Source organism: Erpetoichthys calabaricus, chromosome 9, assembly GCF_900747795.2.
Source record: "Erpetoichthys calabaricus chromosome 9, fErpCal1.3, whole genome shotgun sequence".
Taxonomy (NCBI): Eukaryota; Metazoa; Chordata; class Cladistia; order Polypteriformes; family Polypteridae; genus Erpetoichthys; species Erpetoichthys calabaricus.
This window is the reverse complement of record NC_041402.2, coordinates 83,300,127-83,317,978: the sequence shown is the minus strand read 5'-3', so window position 1 is coordinate 83,317,978 and position 17,852 is coordinate 83,300,127. Positions and strand designations below refer to the sequence as shown.

At 35.4% G+C, this 17,852-nt stretch overlaps 1 protein-coding gene across 3 annotated transcripts in view; it reads right to left on the bottom strand.

Moving 5' to 3' along the window:
* Window positions 1-17,852, bottom strand: part of mafa (v-maf avian musculoaponeurotic fibrosarcoma oncogene homolog a (paralog a)) — a 1,357,435-nt gene that overhangs the window by 460,936 nt on the left and 878,647 nt on the right. For 2 of the 3 annotated variants that reach the window (XM_051932122.1, XM_028809816.2), the window contains 2 exons: window positions 7,903-7,971; window positions 2,051-3,358 (listed from right to left, as the gene is read on the bottom strand). In XM_051932122.1, the coding sequence (XP_051788082.1) occupies window positions 7,944-7,971 (28 nt within the window). In that variant the 3' untranslated portion in view covers window positions 2,051-3,358; window positions 7,903-7,943. Of the gene's footprint in view, window positions 1-2,050; window positions 3,359-7,902; window positions 7,972-17,852 lie in introns of those variants that run through there. The other variant, XM_051932123.1, reaches the window with a different exon arrangement.

Sequence of the window (17,852 nt, the reverse complement as noted above, 5' to 3'; positions counted from 1 at the left end):
TCCTTAAACTGGCACAAAGACTTTTCACAAGCTGTATTACATACAAACAATTGAATGGTAAATGAGTGGCACATGAAAAAAAAAAACAGTAAATGACCCAAGGGCGAACTCCAAAAGACTGCAATAGCAACTTTTACCCACAAACCATATATAATACGGCACTGAGTGTTTTTTTTCTTTTCTCTGACAAGATTTTTCCTTTTTTTTGGTTTTAAGGAAATTCCAAGCACTCCCAACATAAAAGGCTGTTTGTTTGTCACTGCAGAGGCATATTAATTTGAGCAATTTGTCTTCTCCTGCAATACAGCACCTCTTCTGGCCTCTTTCGCTTCCTAATCTGTCATCTTTTAAATGCTTAATTATGTCGAAAGGAGCAACAGAAAATTTTTAGACATTTTATCGCGTCTAATTCTACATCTTAAATTCCAGTTCCTTTAAGTTTCTCCCAGGTTCTTGTAATGCTCATGTGTTGCAGGAATTTATACCACTATTTTAAAACTGAAATGCAATCATTTATTTTATAACAGCTTTGAGGCACGGAAAATGCAGTCACATTTCCCGTGAAAAAACTTAATTTAACAAAATCAGCTCTAATGAAATTCATTACTCTTTCTTACAGAGGCAACCTTAAAGAATAACTTTGTATCGATAAGTTGGCTTTTTAGGTTTCAATATGAATTTACAGATTGCTTCTACCTGCTTTTCCTTTCATTTCCTTATTGAGAAGATTAAACACTGGAGTGGTTAGCACTGTTGCTTTACAGCATCCTGGGTTCAAATTTCATGCTCAGTCAGCGTATGCATGAAGTCTGCACATTGTCTGCAAACCCAAAGATTTACAAGTTAAGTTAAGTAAGCATGTGTGAGTAGGCCCTGTATTGGACTAGTGCCCACACCAGAGCTGTTTCTTGCTTTCCAGTGTTGCCAGGATAGTCTCTGGCCCCCCAGAATCCTCAACTGAAACAAGTATATATGTTATGAAAAGTGTCACTGTATCTAAGTATTTTAATTTGGAATAGAATTAAGTGGGTTTGGTATGATAGATCAGTGTGAGTCATACTATACTGCTGAGTGTGTGTAGCTCACCTGCAGTTTAAGCTTATACTGTACATTAAGTGTAAAGATTTTTCACTTGTTTTTGGTATTTGAAGCTAATAATTAAATTGCATCGTATAGTCCATTTTAAAATATACACTCTGCATAAAAACGACGAGATTTATTAATTAAAGATCAGGTAATACACATAAAAATACTTGAAAATTTCCCTGCAGTTTTCTCAAAAGAAAAAATCTTCACTTCAAACGTTCATGTACAGCTTTGTCTCTGCTTAATAATTTGCCCAGGGTGATATCCCCCCTCTCATCTTCTCACCCGCCCTGCGACAGCAGCAGTGGAACTCAAGCTTACAGAGCAAATGTTTCAGCCTGTGCAGTTAAAGGAGAGGTCCTTTTGACACGGTCAGGGCCTCCAGCTGTAAGGATGGATCTTACATAGCAGCAGGATCTTTGGTGCACTCACCCTTTCTGTTACAAGCATCCACATGTAGCAAAAGCATCTAGCAGTCTCCCTTTTATGTATTTTTTACAACTTTTGACCTAGTAGGGTAAACCCACATTTATATTTCATGAACACTAAATACAACTAAGTGTGCTTTCTATGCATGGTTTCCATGTGACACAACAATCTTTCTTTCTTTTACAGAAAAAAATATTGAACTGGAAGTAATACTAAGAGAATCTGCATTTTCGCACTCTCTAAGGATTGTGACTTATAGTCTGAGCATTCCTGGCCTTTTAAAATGTTTGAGGCCAGTGCATATGTGGTGTTTGTTAGTATTAACCCATTTGCTAGAGCAGCAGGGAAACAGTACAGCATAACTTTAATTGCTTACTCTTTTGCCGGGCTTGTCTAACAAAACCTAAGGAAAATTTCACCCTGACAAATTAGGTTTTTATTCTCTCTGTTCTTACTGGCCATCTTCCCAGCATGCTGCATAGAAACATACTGATAAACGGTTACCTTGCTAGAAATAAAGACACATCACACCGTGCATTTTTAAATTCATAGTTATTATTGCAAAATAAAAAGAGGAATCCATTTAACCAATATTTTAATTAAAGAGCCAATTTGATGCTACCTAGTAAATTTAACAGTTTTTTTTCCAAACATACCTTTGTTTATCATTATTTATGTATTCTTTATAGTAGCAGATTGCAAATCACACTACATTTATGTTCTTAATTTATAGACTAATGAATTATTTGCATCATTGCTACTGTCTATATGACAACATAATAACTGATTTATATTTCAGACTGTTTCTCTATCGTAAAAAGTAAAAGACTTTTTTCCACACATATATACAACTACAAAATGAATTTCATTTACATCCAAGTTGAGCTAATAAAGGAGCATGCAATCCATAGCAAAATCAATTACATCCTTATACCATTTCTTAACCTGCTGTAATTTATTCTTGTTTATGCATGTGTGTTGTTCAGTTCATCAGTCTTGTTTTATCCAAATGGCTCTTCCAGTTACAGTTTCTTTTATTATCCAGCAACTATGCAGTCCAGGGAAGGTAATAGAAGAACTGGCAAATGTTAAGAACTCTTTTTTTTTTTTTTACCATCATTGGTTAGTAGAATATTCCCATCATATGGATCTCCAACACTTTTGAGAAGTCACCTTGGAGTTGCTGTTGCACAGCCTGCTAATCAACTTCATATTGCCTCTTATCTTGCTCTCCATTTATTGATAAGTCAGATATGGCTGTAGTGGGACTTGCAAGGTTTGACGTTGCGGGGTGCACCACAGAGGTGTTGAGATTGTTATAAGGAGTGCCTGTGCCAGAGTTAATATTTAGTGCTGTCTGAGAGCTTTACCAGAAAGATATTCAAGGAACAGTTCTTATGTATTACAGTTTCACATGAATTTCAAGTTGTGGCCGTGAAATATGTGCTGTGTGAAAAAAAAATTGGAGTTCATAATTCACGTACCTTTTTAAATGACTACATATAGTAGTATGGATCCATTAGCAAGGATTACAGTTTCGTACAAGAGAACGAGCAGGCTGCATCTCGGTGTACACTCCGACAGCCATACACAGCAGTATAACCGGAGGAACTAGATCCCTACAGGCAGGGGACATTACCAAAGATGAGTACACCAAGGCAGAGCGCTCCTCACTTTAACACTGAAGAAAATTACGCAACTGTCCAAGAAGTACTGAAAAATAAAAATCTTGTTGATCACATTCCTGGTGGCCTGGTGTGTCATGTAGTAAGCCCTTTCTCCTCCGTGACTGGATTGCAAACAGATGTTAAAAGCCAAGGGTGCGTTGCATTTCCGCAATCACCTGTAAATACACATTACATTCTTATTTATGATAGAATTAATAATGCATTTATTTTTGTATCTATTTAAATAGCAGGCATTTATGTCCAAGATGACTACTAGTGGCCAACAAGATTAGGAATCTATTCTATTGTAAAGTATCTATGATGTTTAAGCAAATGTTTAATTGTAACTAAAATGTAATTCAAAGATCTGAATTTACAACTATCTTGGAACTATAAGATAAATATAAGATACATGGAACAGATATGTCATAATGTTTGTCATCATGTTTAAGGGTACAGACTGCTTAATTTAAAACAAAAAATAAAATTTTTATTAGAAAAAAAAAAATATTCTTTACTATTTTGTTTCGCTATTGTTTTGGTGCTATTAATGCATTTTATAATGGCAAAAACTACCAACCTATGATTAGTCCTCAAAACTGATCAGGCTCTACATATTTTACGTATACAGTGGAACCTTGGGTCACGACCGTAATTCGTTCCAAAACTCGAAGTAATTTCCCCCATAGGATTGTATATAAATACAATTAATCCGTTCTGGACTGTACGAGCTATATGTAAATATATATTTTTTTAAAGATTTTTAAGCACAGAAATACGTAATTATACCATAGAATGCACAGTGTAATAGTAAACCAAATGTTTACTTATTTCTTCTGTAATATTTCTGTAATGGTTCTGTAATGTTGCGCTCTCTCTCTCTCGCTTGCTCGCACGCTCTCGCTCTCTCTCTCGCTCGCTCACTTGCGCTCTCTCTCTCTCGCTCGCTCACTGCACAGGGAATGCACAGGGAGAGACTGAACATGTGTGGTAATCATGGGTGCGTACGAACTGGAAGGGAAACTGGCTTGTTCGTCACCCGAGTGTGTGGTCGTGAACAGATGCAAAAGTTTGGCGAACTTTTTGGTCGTAACCCGATTTGTACGTGGTCCGAGATGTTTGTGACCCGAGGTTCCACTGTACTTGTTTTACATATTTTTCCTAATATCCTAATATTTTGTATCAAGGCACCTGTTTCAGATACTCATTTACAGTACATTCACAAACTGAATTTCTCTTAAAAACCTACTGGAAAGGAACAACAACTGAAGATTGACCTATTCTCATCCAGTCACCTTGGATTTCCTGAAACAGTATACATAAGAAAAATAAATCCTCCCTCTATTTATTAAACTTGCTCAGTAGAAAGATAGAGCCAAGGGAGGCCACTGCTGGCCTTGTCTACATTGGCTAAAGGGCAGAATCTAACTCTGTACAGAGTGCCAGTCTATAACTGAACACACTCATGCTGTAAATACACATACATTCAACTTGTACAACGTCCTACCTAAAACTATCTTTCTTAGTCTGATTTTCATCACAGAATATCAAAAATACTACTTGACTTAAAATGACACATTTTATCAGCTAACTAAAAAGATTACAATATGCATGCTTTTGAGGCAACTCAGGCCCCTTCTGTAGGAGAAGCATATTGTAATCTTTTTAGTTAGCCGATAAAAGGCGTCATTTTGCTTGACTTCTCACTACTTGACTTAAAAAAAAAAAATCAAACATAGGATACACTGTAACGTACTTTGTATAATTTTATATCAATGTTCAAGTTTAGAAATGAAAATAAATTTGCTTCTTTAAAAAAAGTGAATTTACTTTCATCGTTGTTAATTAAAATGATACAAGTACCTTGCCTAATTTTATATTCTATTACTAGCAGGAAGAATAAACTATCCATTATAGCATGGCCTAATCTTTCATCAAAACCTGATACTGAACTTCAGGACCACTATGAAAGGCATTTCTCATTGATTAATATGCTATTCAGTCTGCCATGAAATGATGGCAGAAAACCAACGTAAAGAGTTAGAGACCCAAAAACAAAACAAAATAATAAAGCTGTTTCAGCTTTAAAATGACAATATTTACCCTCTGTAGAGGACAATGTGATCTATGATCTATGGATCTCACAATCTGCAGTATACTTGGAACATCACTGGACTATAGCACAAAGGTGACCCTAACAATGACCATCTCAATTAATCAAGAAGGTCAAGAGGCAAATATATAAGACAACAAACCTATTTAACTGAGTTTAAAAAGAGCACATTTACTTAAAACCTAAAGCAATATACCCCAATTGCAAATGAAAATAACATAAAACCACACCTAATGCTAAAATACTAAACTCCAATTGGTGTACATAAATAAATATACAGTATGCACAAATACAGTACTGTATATATATGCTGGTGGATAGGGCAGCTTTAAATTGTATTTCATAACTAACCAATATATACATCCATATAAAGGTAAAAGACCAATTTACTTATTTTAATTTTCCTTCTGTTATGTCATGAGTATCTGTGTTACAAAACCAAATTTTCCAATTAACTAAGCTCAATAGTCTGGAACTGAGCACTTTTTATATAAGACTTGGAAAACAACAGAGGCAGATTACAGCTACAGTGGTGTGCATCCATTAATGCATTTTAATGACGAACCTGTAAACACATCTGAATAATTATTTTAACAATCTACAACTCTTTCGAAAATCTCTTTTTGTACATTACAAAGATGAGGAGGAGACCGAGCTAATCAGGAAACAGCCATTCATTATGAATCACAACTTCACATAATTACTCACACATATCAACACTCATACATGCAAGGCCACCAATTATACTAAAATACTACACCTATCTTTACGACACTGGTGAAACGAAAGTCCACAAAAAAAAAAACCTCATATGGGAGCCATGAGAGAATGCAAAAACCACATAAACATGAACTAGGCCAGGAACTGAACCGAGTTCCCTAAAGCTGCGAGGTGTGAGCTGTAGCCATTGCACCACCATGCCACAAAGTGTTGCATTTTACAGATTTGCTCTTTTTTTAAAACGGTACATTCATTAAGGAAGTTATTATAGTAGCAGTAGTAGTAGTAGTACTAGGAAAAAATGTTTCAGTGCAGTCATATTGTGAATTGCAATCATAACGTAATGCATAAAAGGGTCTTTTTGAATAAAAGGGAATTTTAAAAAGACAGAAATATCACTTTTTATGTTAGATTATATTTTATTAGATATTATTATACTTTACATTTTGTAATTTCAATTGAAAAAATATGTAGAAAAAATAATTAAAGAAAAGAACTGAATTGCCTATCTTTGCTACAGCTGATGAATCAATATTTTATGCATTGTTAATTATTATCAACATGAATTTACTTCTTAATAGGTCTGCTTGGACAAAAATGATTTGGTAATAAACTGAGCTGGAATGTTCCAGAGCAGCATTCCCTGTTCATCTGTTCAGTCTGCAATGGAATTAGATGGACAGCACAAAATATCTTTCCGGCAAAACCCTACCCATTTCCACCATTAAATTCTGAGATGAGTCGTCCCATTCTTTCTTCACAGGATCACGTAATTACACATACAAGCTGTATGTCCCCCACATATACTGTAGAATGAGACACTTAGGAAGCCATTAGCATATTTCAGGCAGTAGTTGGTGTGATGTAGAATGGTAGTAATCTGTATTCATGTAGAATAACCAGCACAAATTCTTCTAACTCTGTGGGATGTAATCACAGAATAGGATGTTGTGCAACTGGGGTAAGGCACAGTAGGAAAAGAATCCGTAGCAAAGAGCAGCTCACCTAAATTGTACAGTTTTGAGGCAACTGAGGCAAGATCATCTCTATTTAAAAATCCCAGGACAGTCATCTTTCAAAAAAATAAAATACATTGACTAATTGCTTTCATAATCTGAGATCTAATTTTATTTTAAGGAAGCAAAATGTCCACTGTTTAACACCTGAAGATAATATTTGTTGATTTAATTTGAAACTCATGTGGATAAGAGTGCACAGAAAAGACTTTCCAGAAATATTAACATTCTTTAACCAGGTTCACTGTCAATTCTGGTAAAACTTTAGAGCATTCAAAATAAGTTAATTGCACTGCTGCAAGTACACTGTAATTATATGCCATATTATGTCACATTAGCATTTAAAGACTTTGAAATTTTGAAAAGTAGCAAAAAAAATGAAAACAAATACACACATAGGTTGGAAAAAAAATTGTGACCACTTTATAGAATCAATGCACTAGCTACAAAATGTAGAAAAATGCCATTTTAAATTACCTACCAGCACACTCCATTCGGAGCAGGAAGTATTGTGGTGAACAGCATCAGCAATATTCACCACATTTCCGGGACATTTTGCTTTACAAATATTAGGAATCGTTGTTAATGATATCTATCGGCTGTATTAGAACAATTCGTTTACAAGGGCAATAACAATACTATAACTGAAACCTGATACAACCATCATGCTTCAATAGATATGTACATTTAAACAGCAATTACATTCTTTTATTTAAAGATAACAATCACTCATGCTAAATATATGTTTGTTTCCTATTTATGAAAAAGGAAAATTAAGATTTTACTCATATAAGGTGAACTCTTAACATACATAATCATTATATATTATCATAGCAATATAATCATATACCAAGAAAATGTATAGATTTACCTCAAACTTCAAGGCCAAGGGCACTCGGTCAAATTTCTTTATCACAGATGTAGAAATTTTCTTGATGACCTAATATGGTAGATAATAAAGGGCATAATCAAAACAAACAAGATGCAGATATTTATTCTCCAATCAATAATAGACACAAGATGCACACATTTATCCCAGAATCAATAGCAGAAAAATGCAGATGTGTACCTTGGAATCAATAGCAGGATATGTGATTAAAATGATTCAATGTCAGCTTAAAAGATGCTGTACAATTCAAAGAATTTCTTCTGCTTTAAATATCAACTCTGATATAAGCACAATTGCTCTTCCAACGCACTTGCAGTTTGCAAAATATTTAAATAGTTTAATTACAGAAATGGCAACTTGTGTAATCATTTTGAAAGACAATATACTGCTTGCAAATATTCTTCCAATCTGAATATAGATAAAATCAGAAGAGAGAGATGTGACATTTCTAAGTATGATTAGAGCACTGTGAAATAAAAGTATGTTGTAGGCAAGAGAAATACTAAAATGTCACCTTTCTTTTATTTAACATCTTTCCATTAATTTTTTGAAAATATTTTTTATACTACACATGGAGCTTCAACCTTTTCCAGAACTATTGAGTACAAGGGAAAAAATACCTTTGTGTGGCATGTTAATGCATTACAAGTCACATTCACCAATACCACACTTTAGAGTTGATCATCAAGTTAACCTACATAAAATGAGAAACAAGAGGGAGACTTATCCGTTCATTAAATACATTTTGGTAGCTAATGGCAAGGTTCTCCCTTTTTATCATTTAGATATTTTTTTAAAGCTGTGAAAGCTTATACTTTAACTCTGTAATTTATTCCAGATTACCAACACCTTGCATATCTTTAGGATGCAACAGAAAATTAGACTAACTGGAAAAAAAAATCACTCAAGACACAGAAAGAACATACAAATTCTATACAGACAGTGGAAAGGCTAGATATCAAATCCAGGTCCCTGTTACCTGCAAGGCAGCCGTGCTACATAGTATGCAAACTATGGCACAACTTATTTAACATTATTTAATCACCTCATAGTGCATTGTTGTATATTCATCATTGACTGGTAAATGATTTTGTCAAAGCATAAACTATTCATTTATTAACTAATAAGATTAGAATCAAGGATGGCACATCAGGCATCATTACCACGTCACATGGCTTAGACTGTCGTTCAGTTCCTGCCTGGAATGTCTTCTCTGTGGAGTTTCTGTGACCTCCATTTACTCATGTTGCTTTTCTATCAGTAATATTAAGTTCCTCTCAAAGTCCAAATATATGCTGTCAGGTTATAAGGTGACTAAATTTTCCTGTGATTGTGTGTGCAGATCAGTGCGTGTATAGTGGATTAGAATCCATGTTGGGACTGGCACCTTCCTTGCTTATTGGTATAGGCATAATAAATAGATGGATGGATAATGCACCATCAAATAAATAAGCCTCAGTTATTTAAAACTATTTAGGGGATATGAGGCATGAGGTAAGAGCAAACTGTAAATAGGGCATTAGTCTATTGCAAGGGCCACTCATTTATATTCCTAAACTGAATAGTTCAGATTAAATTCTCCATTTTTAGGAGGTGAGAGAAAACCAGAGCATCAAGGCAAAATCCAGGCAGACAAGGGGAGAAACTATAAACTCACCACAGACAGTGTGACCAGAGAAAAGATGAGAATAAGGACTCTATAACAGTGGGATATCAAAGTGAACCATGGCAGTCATTTCAGTAGCAATTCTAAAAGTATTTTAACAACTCATTAGAGCATTGAATCTTAAAAAAATGTGCTAGTTTACTCATCTAGCTCCAGTCTTTACTTAACATTTGTATGCAAAGTCATTTGACTTTCTTGTATATTTTTTAGCTATTATAAGATTTCTTTTATTTTCTTTAAATATAATGCCCTAGTACAGGGGTTGGCAATGTCGGTCCTGGAGAGCAGCAGTGGCTACAGGTTTTCATTCCAACCCAGTTGCTTAATTAGAAACCAATACTTGCCAATCTCGGACCTTATTTAATTTTGAGGCTTGTTAGTCTGTAATGTAAGGTTCTTATATCATAGATTTTTTTCCTTTGCAGGGACGTCATCCAAAGTGTTTTATTAAATCAAACATTGCAAAATGAACCCACAGAGATGTAAATGGAAACAAGTTAGATGGAGAACTGCTGGCTGCTTTGTCATTTACATCTTATTGCTAATAAGGAGCCATTAAACAGTGAATGCAGCTCTTTAAGATTGAAGTAAGCAATTAAGGGTGGGGAACCTTAACAAGCGAGACCACTAAAATGAAGCATCAAAATGTCACTTAAGCAATAAGCACTTCATCAGCAATAATTGACTTCTCATTAAGAAACTGGGTTGGAACAAAAACCTGCAGTCACTACGGCTCTCCAGGACCGACATTGCCCACACCTGCCATAGTAGAATTACACAATTTTGATACAATTTTCTTGTTCACTTATGAACACAATTCTCTTTGTGCTAATATAAATTTCAAGTGTATTTATTCGTACAAGGGACATTTCAGCTACTTTGGCCTATACATTAATTACAAATACAATATAATAATAATACATTTTATTTAAGTGTGGCGTGGTGGTGCAGTGGTAGCGCTGCTGCCTCACAGTAAGGAGACCTGGGTTTGCTTTCCGGGTCCTCCCGGTGTGGAGTTTTCATGTTCTCCCCGTGTCTGAGTGGGTTTCCTCCGTGTGCTCCGGTTTCCTCCGACAGTCCAAAGACATGCGAGTTAGGTGCATTGGTGATCCTAAATTGTCCCTAGTGTGTGTGTGTGCCCTGCGGTGGGCTGGCGCCCTGCCCGGGGTTTGTTCCTGCCATGCTCCCTGTGCTGGCTGGGATTGGCTCCAGCAGACTCCCATGACCCTGTGTTAGGATATAGTGGGTTGGATAATGACTTACTGACATTTTATTTATATAGCACCATTCCATTTTACTCAGGAAAATGGAACACAATACATAACAACAACAGAGACAAAGAAGCACACTTACTTTACATCTTATATATTGTACTGCATAAATGGTGGAAAAAAATAGTAGCCCCACAGAAGGTAAGGACCCTCACTCTTGTTTTAGCAGCGTAAATGTAGACGGCTGAAACTAACAAGAAATCCCTGTGCGTGTTTAGCTCTGTTATATGTGTGCCTGTTGGAGAACAAAATATGCCATATTCCCTAAAGCAGTGTTATTTCATTTGTGGAGCTATGGTGTCTGGCTATACAGACTCCTTCAGTTTGATACGTAGAGACTTGTGGAGCAATATCTTATTGTGAGTGGGGCACTGAAACATACAATTCTGTCTTGGTTTCTTGTTTTGGCATCCCTGCAACCTGTTCCTGAATTTCTTCACTTTTGTCCTTTTTGTCCTTTGAGATTTTTAGTGTTTTTGTTGGCGATTTCATCACATTGCTGTCATAGGCAGTTATTTCGTGGATGTCACTATTTGCATACAATTATTGGACAATGTTGACAGTAACATGTATCCAGCGTTACCTTACATTACCGTGCATATATAACATGCCGATGCAGTAGGATCCATTTCCTAGTTTTGGCTCAAAATAAGAATATTCAGCTCAACGTTTTTAAAAATAATTAGAGAGAAAGAATTATTAATTATTTTTAGTTTGATGTTGGTTTTGCATATTGGGGTTTGTCAATTAGTGACCGTAGTTTGATTTTCCATTTTCATAATCATCTGCTAAATATATTCACCTTGATTCTCCTCACTCCCTTATTAAATCCATTTCTTGTTTTTTTTTGTTTTTTTTAATCATCCATTTCTGCTTTGCATGGTCCACAATAAATTCAGAAATTGATTAAAATGGTGGTGTACTACTGATTCTATAAGCAACACACAACAACCAAGAAACGCTGCAGCCCATAACCAAAAGGTTATCATCACCTTCAGTAAAGAAGTACTGATAACTTAATGTGTCAATTATCACAACAGACAGGTATATCACAAAGGTCGTGTCGACTTATAATTTGCAGACTTAGTGTCAAAATATTTTTTTTTCTTTTCATTGTCCCAGATTTCACCATTTTAGGTCAGTTATACTTGCAGTTTATCACGGTACAGTCAGTGGTAACAATTGCCACACAATACCATGAAGGTCTAATAACTGGGCGGTTTCTTCTACGACGACAAATGCTGTTTTTGAGAGTTCAGAATATCGTTATTAACTATAAATTAACATACATAAAGAAAAACAAATTTTCACTTCAGTGTTACCCTTTGTCCTTACAACCTTCAAGTTAGATAGGCTATGAATGAAAGCAACTAAAGATACAAAAGAAAAACAAGTTTAAAAAAATGACACTTTCTTTTTTAATTACTATTTAAAATATAAACTAAAAAATAGATTGTGAAAACATTACTAGTTTTAGAGCATATCTCAATGATTTATTGTGTTTTTTGTATACTATTTTTTCTGTTTCATTTATGAGAACCTTGGCACCATGAACATACACACTGTTAAGATAACTGAATAATGCTTAAACATAATACATTTATGAAAGTCCATTTGACATTCTGTTATTATGGTCAAAAATCAAGTTTATTCATTTCCTGCTTCAGTTATATGTAGAGAAATTTGTGAAGAGAGTGACCTACATAATAAAGTGCAATGCTGTGCTGAATGGAGATGAAAGCTAGCCTCTCTGCTTTTTCAGAAGGACATGCTTTTGAATGCAAGTGGGAATAACAGCAGAAGTGGACCATGGGTCCACCCATTCGCCCATTTGGTAAACCCACTTAATCCAAATGTTAATACTTTATCTTAGAGAGCTGCAGCCTCTCAAGTGCATAGCAGGAGGCACTCATGCACACTCCCACACTCCTTCAAGCGGTGCTTATTTAGAGTCAACAATTAACCAATAAACAAATCAGACAGTTACTCTGCTATTGACCTGGGCTTTGTCACCAACATAAAACTCAAATTAAAGTGCAAGCAAATTACAGGAAACAACTATTACATGTGAAAGATTACAAGAGTTCTGCTACAAGACCCCGGGACATGGATCTTAATCTCAGCCTGGTAACTAATTGTGTATAGCTTTCAGGTTTCCCTCAGATCTCATCTTGTAATCCTTCAAATTTAATATTGCTTCTTGCTATTTTTGCTTTATTGTTCTGTATATATTGGTGACAAAGCAATGTGCACGTTAGATTTTTAAACTGCCATGGTATTAGGGAGAGTGACTATGTGTATAAGTGAACCTTTACACAAATTAGTGAATCAGAAGTGGTTTGTGTCTTGCACCTAATGCAGTCAGAATGCAGCCAATCTGTAGCTCTGTAAAAGATTACGTGGTTGCGGGAAAACATTCGAATAACGCGACCAGACATTATTTTTACTCCATAAAACAATTTTCTCACGAGTCTGCCCACTGATCCCTGTTGTCCCTGCTGCCAAGCAAGCACCCAAGATACTTTTTTACCAATGTTTTGGGAGTGCCCCGCAGTTTGGATTTTGTGGTTGTCCATCTCTAAATTTCTCTTGACTGTCTTGAACATTACCATCCCTTTCTTATTAGACCTCCTGTCTCTTCCTCTCTCTACTATCCAGCAGGGGCTATTTTCTCTCGGCACAAAAGCTGCAAAGACATCCTTAGCTTCTCACTGGAAATCTAATGTTTCTATCTCCTTGGCAAGCTTCAGTTTTCACAGCTGTGGTGATCAATGGGTCATTCCCTCCATTTATTACAAAATGGTATGCTCTAGAGGAAATTCTGCAGAGCCGGATGTCCTGTGGCTATCATCATTCTCCTCTTCTTAACTCCCGCCTCAGATGGGTCCGTGGTGTGGGCTATGCTTCCCACCTTGATTTTGCTCATGCTCTTTTATTTTTTCCTTTTTAATGGGGCAAATTTTTTGGGTGGGTGGAAGTGGGTTGGTATTCTTACGGTTATTACTGTTTTATTTTATGAAAAACTTGCTGCTTATTATTAGTTCTATTGCTCATTAATGTTATTTAAACGTTAATGAATATATGATCACAAAAAATTATTGCCAAACATTACATTATAAGTGCCGAGTTAGACAATTACCAATGTCCAAATTACGGACATGAAGACGCATAAAAGGTTAAATAAATCCTACTGAGATTATTCAGACCTTTGAAAGGTTCATGTCATAGGGTCCATACAGTGTGAGATCAGTCTGGTGTTATGCAGCCAATCTGTAGCTCTATAAAAGATTAAGTGGTTGCAGGAAAATATTTGAATACAGGGACAGATCTTCAGGTAACCCTTCATTATACATCAGGGATACAAGAGCTGTAAAGAAGATGAAATTTTCTCTTAGAACACATGTCAACCTTCTTTGATATGAAAATTGTCTGCTTTTCTTTGGGATAATATCTTTTTATATTACCACTTTCCCTGTAGATTATATCTGAGCATTCTCTCTATTAATTATTCTGATTTTCTAAACTACTTTTCTATATAGGCTGTACAGTGATGCTGGTGAAGCAGTTCTGCTCCGTAGTTTCAGAATCCTGGGTTTGAATCGCAGCCACATCTCTATAGTATGGTGCCTGCATGTTTTTCCTGTGTCTGTGTGGATATTTAACTGGTTGGTCACCTATCAGAGATATTCTTGTTAATTTAATTAGCGACTCTAAATTGACCCCATATGAGTGAGTGTGGGTGCGTATATGTGTACAAGGCAGTAATCAACCCTGAAAAGGACTCACATACACATACACACACATGCACACACATATATTAACATTAATTTGTACAACTCTTTACTACTAAAATAATGATTCACTATCTTAATCATTAAGTAAACATCTCAGTAAGTGTTTTCTTTATCAACAGTGTTCTGTCTAAAGGCATGTTCAAAGTAACCATTTTCTCCCTTTCCCTCAGACAATGGCTCTTCACTTGGTATTTAAGTAAGATGTTTCTTTCATTTCTCTCATTTAACCACACTGTTCTTGGGTACCTCTTTGGCCCATTTGCTTTTAAGCTGCCTTCAAGTACCGGTAATTCTTGCAGCAAACTGAAAGTAGTAAAGATAAAAGAATGTGTTTACAAATTATGTAAGAAAAGGAACAGAAAGTAATCATTATACAAGTAGGAACAAGGGTACGAATAATTGAGATATTATTGCTACTTTATTTGCAATGATTATTACTTTTTTAATAATACTGAAGAGATTATGTCTTTATTTCTAGTATGACTTCCTCTACCAGAATATTGTGGTTACAAACAGGAAACTGCATAATTAGTGTACCATAACCCGCTGCTTTAAAAACATTATTTAAATATGATTAGCTCTCTCTAAACAGTCTGCTCAGAAACGCAAGGCGGCAAAATATCAGACACATTTTGTATTTATCAATTATAAATATTTTCATTTAGATGTACTGTGCAACATAAGGTAATGAGGTGAGCTTAAATCACAATCAGGTAAAAGCCGACTTGTTTGGCTTGTAGTAATCCCCAGATACTTTTCAAATCTCTCTGTCATGTTTTGTGTTAATATTAATTCAATGATACATATTATTTCAATCAGTAAATTATGCTATATTCCATTATACTGTAAAAAATTATTATGGGTGTTCTTTACAGTTTATATTTTTCTTGTTAGGATAAAAGGTGTTAATATGTTTCATTTTTCACTGTGGAAGATTTAATTAACTTGTTCTCTCTTCACATGTAATAGTCACTGATGATTACTTTAACATAATTATTGTTGCTAGATTTGTGAGATTAACTTCCACTTAGGATTTTAGACATCTCTTTTATTCTTCACTCTAGTCAGATTTAAAACTACTATTGCAGTATGTCACATGCTAGTATATATTGCAAAAAATGATCCTTATTACAATGTGTTGACATGCACAGTTCATAATGGCATCTAAATAATGTGAAGTACTGTGGCCATGAGTGCATAAGGCCTACAGGGATTTCAGATGTAATGTAACAACATACATTTTGCGTAGGTAGAATTGTGCAAAAGATAACAATGAAAAGGTCAAGTTCATTCACCACAAAAAAGCATCCAGTGAATGCATAACACTAAAGTTTTTGACATCCATCCATTCCATTTTCCAACCCGCTGAATCCGAACATCTCTAAAATATTTTCTAAGAATAGTTCAATATAAACACACCAAATATCCTCTCTTCATCAGTTTTGTATACTTTTTCAGTCATATTCTCATATTATGCTCTGTACTGAATTAAGACAGAAAAGTGGTATAACTAGTTAAACAGCCTGGTGTAAATATATGATTAGTAACCCATAATCTTTCACAGCAAAGCCACAACCTATAGTAAGCTACTCATCCATCAATCAGTTTTCTACCCTGCTTATCTGTATCAAGGTCACAGAGAACCAGTGCATACTGGGCCCACTAATAGCTGAAGATGAGGTGCCAGTCCATAACAGAACTCATTTACAAACACCTATGCTCACTCACTGAACCTGGGACAAGTTTACTTTAGGAGGAGAGAAGGAAACCAGGGAACATGGAGAAAAACCCATGCATTCAAAGGGAAAATGTTGAAACTCAGCACAAGCAGTGCCCCGGCTTTGATTAGCAACTTATACAGTTTTTCAGTAAAACAAATTTCGCAGAAAAATTATCCTTATTACAATGTGTTGACATTCAGAGTTCATGCACAGCATCACTTGCTCATTGGTAAACCTGCCTCACACCTCAAGGAACATGGAATCATTACTTTCACACTTGCTCAGTGTCCACATGGATTTCTGTGATTACTCTGGTGTCCTCTCTCACATTCCAAAGATTTGAACATTCCATTAATAGATGGCCTTAAATTTCTCTGGTGTGGATGTGTGTTTGGGTGTGCTCTAGAATTGACTTGGTTTTTGTCTTTCACCAGTGCCACCTGACGAGGCTATAAGAAGAGACAAAGGTGAGTTCTGAACATGAGTAAATGGAAAGCACATATTGATTCTCTTTCTGTAAATCAGATATTTAAATAGTTGAAGGCTTCTATAAGTCCCTGGGCTCAGGGCATTTTTTTTCTCTCTGTATTATTGACCAAAGTAGTAGAACTTATAGGTCCGAAGGTGTTTCTATCTTACACTTCATTGACCAAAATGTGTGATTCTACCAAATTCATGAATGTGTAAGAGTTATGGTGTCAGTATAAAAAGTGCACAAGTTTACAACTGGCTAGCTACATTATAGAAAATCTCCAACTCACTGCAACCTTATAATGGAATAAGAGTGCTAAGAATACTCATGAATGGATAGCAAATAAAACAGAAATGGGAAAATAAAAATTACAGGTTAGTTAATTAACAACTAGGTGCAAATAACAAGATAATTAAACATAAAAATAAGTATCACAAAAAAGATATGTAATTTGGTTAATTGACTATATAATTTGCAACTAAAAAAATTTAGTGACTTCCAAGACAATGTCCAAAAAGCCCTTTTTTGGATCAGTACAGCCCAATTAGTCCAACTTGACATAATGGAAAACAAATTTCAGAAAAGGCTGAGCTTGTTGATTAATATATATTAGTGGAAGTGAAGAACTTTAAAGGTGATTAATATGTCAGGTATATATTGTTTAACAAATCTATTGTTATCCAACATTTACAGCATTTGTGATTATTTAAAAAATTCATAAATATGCTGAGTGTATATCCAACAAACTGCAGCTCTGTGTTCCGACTAAGCTTTGCTGTGATGTTATCAAGGGTATGTAAGTGGTGCTGTGGACATAGCTTTACTCAACAACGTCTGCCTGTGCATGATTTCTACTACAACAAGCACATTGACCGAGTTTGTTGAAGCTATAACCCTCAAAAAGATTGTTGACGGCCCTGTGCCCTGCTCCATGATCCCATGTAAGATACCTGTATTAAGTAAGTGGTTGCATTTTGGCAGGTAAGCCACTGGGAACATTACGATCAA